General features: G+C 64.9%; 1 protein-coding gene across 1 annotated transcript in view; it reads left to right on the top strand.

The window, feature by feature from the left end:
- The window catches only part of ERFE (erythroferrone), an 8350-nt gene extending 1909 nt beyond the window's left edge, over nucleotides 1-6441 (top strand). The window contains exons 2-8 of the mRNA XM_032407475.1: nucleotides 873-995; nucleotides 2180-2282; nucleotides 3435-3679; nucleotides 3751-3859; nucleotides 3939-4029; nucleotides 4857-4935; nucleotides 6128-6441. Coding sequence (XP_032263366.1) covers nucleotides 873-995; nucleotides 2180-2282; nucleotides 3435-3679; nucleotides 3751-3859; nucleotides 3939-4029; nucleotides 4857-4935; nucleotides 6128-6226 — 849 coding nt within the window. The 3' untranslated portion in view covers nucleotides 6227-6441. The remainder of the gene's footprint in view (nucleotides 1-872; nucleotides 996-2179; nucleotides 2283-3434; nucleotides 3680-3750; nucleotides 3860-3938; nucleotides 4030-4856; nucleotides 4936-6127) is intronic.
- The last annotated feature ends 2050 nt before the right edge of the window (nucleotides 6442-8491 follow it).

The raw sequence follows: 8491 nt of genomic DNA, 5'->3' as shown, positions 1-8491 counted from the left end.
CTGGCCCTGGCTCTGCCGGAAGGTCCTGGCCAGCTCGAAAACCCCGGGTCCTTCCATCGGCCACCTGCACTGGTGCTCATGCCCTCATCTGAGCCCTCGAGCTGATTTCCTTCCCAGCTGGAGGCCTTGCCTAGAGCCCAGACTACCTGAAGTCCACTGACTAATGGGCCAAAGGCCTCTCCCTGGAAGGCACCTCCTGGAATTTTCCTCAGTATGAGGACTGGTCAGAATGCAGCATGTGGGGGAATGGATGTTTCTGGAATCATCACTGTCCTTGTTTTGGAGTCCTGGAGAAGCCGAGTGACTCAATGCAGGGGCCTTGGGTCATAACATAGCAGTGCAAGGCCACCAGCCCTCCAACCATCTTGTACCGCAAGCTGCGGCTACCCCAAGGGCCGAAATGGGCGTCCCTGGAACATCAGTGGGGGCCGCACAGGGGGCCCTGATGGTCACAGTCGCCTCTTCCCTGGCACTTGTGAGTCTGTTGGTCCGATCCTCCTGGTGAGTCTCCCAGGGTGGTGTGTTCACTGCAGCTCCCACGGAGGGAGGCCACAAGAGGCCAGGCGGCCCAGCCACGCCAGGGTTCTCACTTCTCACCTGCTCTGGAGCTCTGCACCCCATCTTCCTCCACCCACAAAGTCTTCTCGCACAGCACCCCGGCCGTGGTGTGGCCTGGCCGTCCTGCATGCGTCAGGAGGGAGGGAAGCACGGATGGGGGGCTGTGCTGCCTTGGAGGGCACCGCTGTTGACAAGGACAGGGGTCCGAGGGCGCTGAAGGCCCGTCCCGCACGGTGACGTCCTGAAAAGTTCCATCTGTTTGGCGGGCACCCACTGGGGGAGGCGAACCAACCCGGGGGCCGGCTGTGTTCCAGGAGCCCACCACCGAGGGAGCACGTAACTTCGACCCCAGGGATGCCTGGATGCTCTTCATCAGGCAGAGTGACAAAGGTGTCAACGGCAAGAGGGGAGGCAGAGGCAAGGCCAGGAAGCTGAAGGTGAGCACAAGAGCCCCAGCTCTGTGTGTGTGTTTCCTGTGGGGGGCGGGTACGGCAAGCAGGGGGCCTCCACCTGCGGGCCCTCCATGCACTGCCAGCCCACCACCACCACCCCCTTGCACCCCTCACCAGCCCCACTGGCGCACCCTGAGCCTTGCCAGCGAGGACAGACCCTCCCCCTTGGCCTGGGGTCAGAGAGCACAGAAAGGGCCAAGCTGGGGGGGCCCAGGCGACCCTGAGTTTGAGGCTTGTACCTATCATTTTTCCTGCACCCCTAGAAAGCTAGGCAACCCCATCAGCCACCCCCCTTTCTCTTCCCTCTGTATCCTAGTGAGGGAGGCCTGGGCTGGCCTAGGGGGGCAGTCAGGGACCGAGCTGGGGGGCTGCAGTGGGGCTGGAGTGACACACCGTCTGGCTCCCAGGAGGTGGGGAGCCTGGGGACCCTGCATGCTGTGGGGTTCCAACTGTCATTCAGCCTAGCCAGAACCCTGGCACCTGGTCCTGATGTCTACCTGTCCCCTGGGATGGGGAGCTCTGGCTAAGGCTGTGTTGCTCACACTGGGTTTGGGCTTCTCTGCCACCCCCTCCCCCCCAGGGCTGGCCTCTCCCTGCCCCGGGTCGGCCCCAACACTGGAGTGCCGGGCTCTGGCCTTGCCTCACTGCCACCCCTTGGAGCCACCTGGCCCCACCCCAAGCTAAGCTGGGGCTGCCCTGTGCCCTTCCTTGCGGGGGACTGACTTGCTCCTGTGTTGGGGTCCCACCCCTGCCCAGGTGGGCTCCCTGAGGGCCCCAGGCCCCAGCGCAGGGCCAGGCACAGTGAGAACCTGCTGACCTCGGCTGACCTGCGGTGTCCCTCTCTCCCTCTTTCCCTCCATCCGGGAACACCTCTGTGTCCCCACTTGGGGTCCTTGCCTGCTTGGAGCGCCCCCCCCCCAGGGGCCCACCACCCCAGCCGGCCCTGGGCCTCAGGCACAATCCAGTCCTCACACTCAGAGCTGGTGGCTTTCAAAGCGGAGCCTTACTGTCTCCGCAGAGGAGTCGGAGGCCCAGAGGCTGACCTCTGCCCCACAGGTCAAAGCAGGACCCCCTCTTGCCTGCCTCTTAGTGGCAAGAGCTTGCAAAGGGGTCCCAGCAGTCCCCTGCCTCCCTGCTCAGTTAGCCTCACTGCTGAGGTTCCTTTTCAGCTTGGCCTGCCAGGGCCCCCAGGGCCCCCCGGCCCCCAGGGCCCCCCTGGCCCCATCATCCCTCCTGAGGTACTGCTGAAGGAGTTCCAGCTGCTGCTGAAAGGTAGGGGGAGTGCACCTGTGGGGGCACACACCCCCTCGGTGTGCGTGCAGCTGCGGGAGGGTCTCCTGGGGGAGCCGAGATGGCTAGATATCCCCCCATCGGCCGGCACTCAAGGAGGCCCCTCTGTGCTGGGCTCAGGGGCGGGGGTTGGCAGGAGTGTGGCAAGAAGGAGGCTTCACAGAGAAGGTGGACTTGGCACTCAGTGTTCCGTGGGGGCTCAGGGAGCAGCACCCATGCCCCCTCTGGGAGTCAGGTGAGCCCAGCCAAGGCCAGGACACCTGCACCCAACCCCGGCCAAGTGAGGATCGTCGGGAAGGGATCCGAGGTCCTTAACCTTGCAAAGTGCTCTTCTGATCACAAAGAAACCATGGGGATTTGAGACTCACCCCAGGTGACACGGGTGTCCCCTGGGATGGGGAGACCCCAACTGAGACCCCAACTTCTTCCCCTGGATCACCGTGTCCCTGCCTGTTCCCGGGGCAGGTGTCAGCGGACGGCCAAGAGCCCCACGGGGGGCAGGAAGGAGCGTGTAGTGGGCAGCGCAGGTGCGGCCCAAGCTGGGGCCGCTGAGCTGGAGGCGGCAGGGGGAGGGCGGACAGCTGAGCCGAGCTGTCCTGCCCAGGAGCTGGCCCTGCATGTTCACTGTGTTTACCAGAGTTCACTTTATTATGAGAACTACTAAGAGAGCCTTTCCCCCGTTCAATTCTGTACTGTTTATTTAACAAGACCAGCTTCGGAAAGCTAAAGAACCCCGCGCAGTACTTCCTTACGCAGCTGCCTTGCAGAAGTGAGCAGGGCCGCTTACACGACTGCGCTCCGGGCACAGGAGAACTGGAAGCGGAGGGGACAGCAGCGTCGGGGGAGGCGTGGGGCGGCTGGCGGGGTGAGGCGGGAGAGCCCGGGCGGCGTGGGGCAGGGCAGGGTACCGCGAGCTCCCTGCTAGCCAAAGCCTGAAGGGAAGCGGCAGCAGCGCGGGCTCGGCAAGCGGGGCCTGCGGGCCCTGCAGCCCCGGAGGGGTCTGCGCGGATCCCCGGGCGGGGACGGCGCGTCGGTCGGCTGCCGTGGGCAGCGGGCTCCCGGCGCTCGGCAGGGCGGGCTCCGAGCGAGGGGCAGGGGCGCGGGCGGGCGCGGCCACGGCTGGCTCTGCGGCAGGCGCGGTGCGGCAGCGCGAGCGCACGGAGCCCGAGCCCTGCACGCGCGGCCCCGCCGACGGCACGGCCGCCATCCGGGAGAACGAGGAGGCGGCGGCGGGCGACGCGGGCGTGCTGGCGCTGTTGGCGGCCCCCCCGGCCCCGGGCCCGCGGGCGCCGCGCGTCGAGGCCGCCTTCCACGGCCGCCTGCGCCGGGACGCGTCGGTGGAGCGGCGCGCGCTGCACGAGCTGGGCGGCTACTACCTGGTGAGTCCGGGCCGGCGGGCGGGGGGCGCGGGCGGCGGGCGGGCCCCGACTGACCTCCGTGCGCCCCGCAGCCCGACGCCGAGGGCGCCTTCCGCCGCGGCCCCGGCCTGAACCTGACCAGCGGCCAGTACACGGCGCCCGTCGCCGGTTTCTACGCGCTCGCCGCCACGCTGCACGCGGGTGAGGCCCGGGGCGGGAGGGGTCCGCCCCAGCGCGCGTGGCCCCCGGCCGCCCGTGACCGCCCCGCCTTGCCCCGCAGCGCTCGCCGAGCAGCCCAGGCGGGGGCCGCCGCGCCCCCGGGACCGCCTGCGCCTGCTCATCTGCATCCAGTCCCGGTGCCAGCGGAACGCGTGAGTGGGCGCGGGGGGGGGGACCCCGGCGCCAGACCCGCCCCCACGTGGCCCCCACCCGCGCCCCGTCTGGCTTGGACAGACCCCCTCCTCCATCGCCCGCCCATCGCCGCCGCACCGTGGCCCCGGGCGATCCCACACCTCTTCCTGGCCTCCCAGTGCCAGCAGGGGTTGGCAGCAGGCCTTCCCTTCCCGGCAGCGGGGGCTCCCTGTTCTTAACCCACCGCTTCCCAGCCTCGGGCTCCCCTCACCCCTGCAGGGGCCTGTCACCCAGAGGCACCAGTGGTTCCTCCTCGGAGAGGCCTCTCCTGACCACTGCAGCCCACCACCAGTCTCTCTCCTCGTGGCCGTGGGCTCCCTGACATGATCGCACCCCCCTTTCCTCGCACCTGTGGCCCCCGAGGGCAGCGGCTGGGCCTCTGAACCCCCAGCGGAGCCCAGGCACCCCACAACAGCTGTAGAAGGGAATCAAGTTCAGAACTTCTCATCCTGCGTTCGGAGGCCTGAACCCACATTTTAGCGTCAGTTGCTGCCACCCGGCCCCAGCCCAGCCCATGTCCTGTTTCCAGCAGAGCCAGGACTTCTCAGCCCCTGGCCCGGGCCCCGGCTTGCCTTTCCCGGCACCCGCAGAACCCCTTTGGCCCTGTGGACACTGTCCTGACTCTTCTTGGGGATCCAGTTCAGCCACCACCTCCACCAGAACATCTGGCCAAGACAGTTGTTACCACTGCACTTAGCTGGGCCCGTGTTGGTTGCTGGGGTGATCTGTGGGTGAGGTTGGTGGAGCCTGGGGGTGTGGGCTGATCCTCTTTCTGTTTCGGCCACAGCTCCCTGGAGGCTGTCATGGGCCTGGAGGGCAGCAGTGAGCTCTTCACCATCTCGGTCAATGGCGTTCTGTACCTGCAGGTGCGTGGGGCAGGCTTGGGCACGACTGGGGGGTGACCTGGAAGGGAGGGGTGCTGATGGGGGCTCTGGATCTCTGGGAGCAGTGCCGGCAGACTCCGGGCCTGGGAGAGGTTGCGGGCCACACCAGGGGGTTCACGCAGGCTCACGCTTCCCCCAAGCGCTGGCCGGTCCTCCTCAGCAGGCGCTTCGCTGCTCAGTCTGCAGTCAGACCTGCCCATCATCCCACACTGAGGGCAGGTGCTCTGTGTAGGGGCTGGTGGCAGAGGGAACGGAGGTCCGCTCCACGCTGGCCTGGGCCTGTTGAGACTGTGGGAAGCAGGAGGCCTACCTTCTACACAGAACCCTACCTGACAGTCTCTTTCTGGCACTGGGGGGCTTTTGGCAAGGGATCGAGAAACCTTGCGAAGGTGGGATTTACTGAACAAGAAAACACTGAAGTGCGGGTGTATGGAATCACAGCGGGCCCTTCCACAGCACTACACCAGGCCCTGTTCTAAGCTCTTTACGTAAATTATCTGCTTATTATCATAGTGCTTTGAAGTCGGTAGTACTTTTTTGCTTTTTTAAGAAAATGTTATTGAAGTACAGCTGACGTACAGCGTTTCCACTGTTTCTAAATAAGGGAACTAAGGCGGAGAAGGGTTAAGTAATGTGCTCACGCCATGTGGAATCGGGGGCCGGCTGAGTCCGGCTGGCTGTGGGTGCTGGAAGGCATTCAAGGGTCTGGCCCCAGGTACTGCTGGGGGCCGCATGGTCCACCTGGGGTCCTAAGATGCGGAAGGTGGGTGGGCCCCCAGGTTCTGCTTCTCTGGGAGTTCTCAGGGAATGTGCCGCTGTCGCTATGTGGACCACACTTGGAGCAGGCAGGCCAGGGTCCCGGGCCCACGAAGGCTCTGCTAAATGGCTGGAGGCCACCCTCACCCCAGTTTGGAGAACCACATGCAGCAGAGAAACCTGTTTTGGGTCTTGAACCTGTTGCTGGCCCCGAGCAGAGGCTCACCCAGACACACGTGAGCTATGGGAGCAGCGAGCCGGGGAGAAAGCCCTGGAAGAGGGGTCAGAGGCGCCGGGTTTGAGGGCGAGGCCGGCCCAGCCCGGCCCTGGTCCTGAGAGCTTCGGGGGCTGGTCTGCTTGTGTGTGGGGCGCACGTGCGGGCCAGCAGAACCCGGGCTGACTATGGCCTTCCCTGCAGACAGGCCAGTACACCTCCGTCTTCCTGGACAACGCCAGTGGCTCAGCCCTCACGGTGCACAGCGGCTCCCACTTCAGCGCCGTCCTCCTTGGCGTGTGAGCGGCCACACCGCGCCCTTCGTTTCGCCCGGTGAACGGAAGTGGGGTCCGAACATTCTCTGGGCGGTGTTGGGGTGGCGGAGGCCACACGCAGGACGAAGCCCACTGGAGCCGCCCGCACTGGCCACTGCAGGTCAGCCCAGAGGTGGCCGACTACCGGCAGCCCGGGGAGGGGACACGCAAACGGGCAGTCCCAGAACCAGGAGGGATTTCAGGGTGCCGTCTTTCAAAAGGAGAAGAGCCCCGTTGGGCTGTTATTCAGCCCATGTTTCTAGCGGGCTCAGTGTCCAGGAGGACTTGCTTTTGTTCCTGGTTGCAGACCGGTTCCCCTTCTGGCCTATAGGGCAGCTTGCCCAGATGGCCTCAGCCTCTTTGCCTTGGCCCAGCCCCACCTTTTTCATTTTTTAGTGTTTTTGTGGGCTGCCGGAACGCCAGCACGGAGGGGAAAGGCTGGTCACCTGCCTGGATGCCCTGCGGGGAGGAGGGGCAGCCTGCACCGGCCAGAGGGCCTCCCAGGGAGAGCGTGCTGGGCCCGCACAGCAGCCTCCCCGTCCCTCCCCTCGTCTCCACCTGGGGCCTCCTGGTCCCCACCTGCCTCTCCCCACCGGTGCCTTTGGCCTGGACCTCCTGCAGTGACCACAGGACTCAGAGTCTCACGGCCCCTTGGCACAGCAGCCTTGGGCGCCAGAGTGACACTGGAAAGGGGCTTGTGGGGGGACAGAGAACTCGTAAGTTCCCCCTGCAGATGGCCTTTGCAGAGCGCCCTGTGGCCCCCCCACTGCTGTAAAGCCTGTCCTAGACAGGTCCCTCTTCCCATCCCCTAGGAGGCTCTGACTCACCGTGGGGACCCAGCCACCAAACGAAAGATCTAGAACATCTTTGCAGATCAGAGACGAGCAGGCCCTGCCCATCCATCTGAACAGATAAAGCAGAGGCTTCCCATGAGCCAACAACTCCCACTGCCCACCCGTGGCCCCGCGGGGTCCAGCCAGCTCTGTGGTTCTCCCATGTGTCTTCCCCCTGGGGAGACATGCAGCCCTGAGCTCAGGTGGAGAAAAGACAGATGGAGATGGTGCCCAGAAAGCTGGTCTTGGTTCCCCAAGATCTGGATCCCGAGTCCACCGTGATGCTGTAGCAGTGGTGGGACCGGGGCGGGGGGGGGGGGGGGGGCGTGTCCTGGCAGGGGAAACGGGCATCCACCTGCAGCAGGTTCCTTCCAAGGTGTAGGCCCCCCCGACCCCCTGCGTGGCTGCAGGGACATGGTACCACAAGGTGTCCTGGAGGCCAGGCTGGTCTGACTGGGGTGTGTCCAGGCCTCCAGAGAACAGGGCAGTGGCCACAGTCACTGGGACTGACCAGCTGGCCTCAGGCGGAGCAGGTGACTGCGGCCAGGTCTGCCGGACCCCCAGAGCCTACAGCGTCCCTCTCCACTGAGAGCCCACTCCCTCTCTCCCTCCCTCCCGGCCTGGGGGGGGGCCCAGGCGCCCCACACGTAGGGAGCCACGTGGTGCCCTTGGCAGGCCCGGCGCGATTCTCAGTAGGGCCCGAATCCGCCCTACCGGGAAGCACTCTGATAAGGGCTGTGGGGCCACACCCTTCTCTGGATTTCACTTTGCACCCAGCGGGCGCAGATACTTCAAAGAAGTTCTCCTTCACCCTTGAAAAAGCCACAGATCTTTCCTTTGCTCAACCTAAGTGTATTATACCACAATTTGTTGAAGTATTTATTGTGTCATGTTGCCAGATGGAATGTATTTATATATATAACTGACTGGATGAGATGCTCAAGTACTTCAGAGTTCTCGTGCTACGCGACTATCCAGAGTTATAAAGAGTTATAAAGGGCAGACCTTAAAATAACGGATCTTCATCATTTCACCCAGACCCACTGCGGATGGCGAGCAGTGGACTGGGGGAGGGGAGGTGGAGGGTGGCCTCCCGCCCCAGGGGGGCCCTGGACCATGCGAAGACCATGGCAGGGGTGGGGGCCTGCCAGGGAAGCCTCCACGCGAAGCCACCCCCAGCTCTGGGATGGTGGTGTTCGGGGAGTTAGGGGCGCCTGGGTTGTGGTGGGGAGATGTGGACTAATCAACTGTCCTATTTCTCGGCTCTGGGATGCCGGGGTCCTTTCTTCAGGGGTGCCCGCCGTGCGAGGTCAGGGATGGAACCTGTGCTCCACACTGGGGAAGGGCGTGCTCAGAACGCTCCCGAGGTGCTTGCAGCAGGGACTCTGCTCTGCTAACGGAGCTGAAGGGGCGATAAGGCG

This window comes from Phoca vitulina, unplaced genomic scaffold, assembly GCF_004348235.1.
Source record: "Phoca vitulina isolate PV1807 unplaced genomic scaffold, GSC_HSeal_1.0 scaffold1, whole genome shotgun sequence".
Classification (NCBI taxonomy): Eukaryota; Metazoa; Chordata; class Mammalia; order Carnivora; family Phocidae; genus Phoca; species Phoca vitulina.
This window is presented reverse-complemented; position numbering and strand designations above follow the sequence as displayed.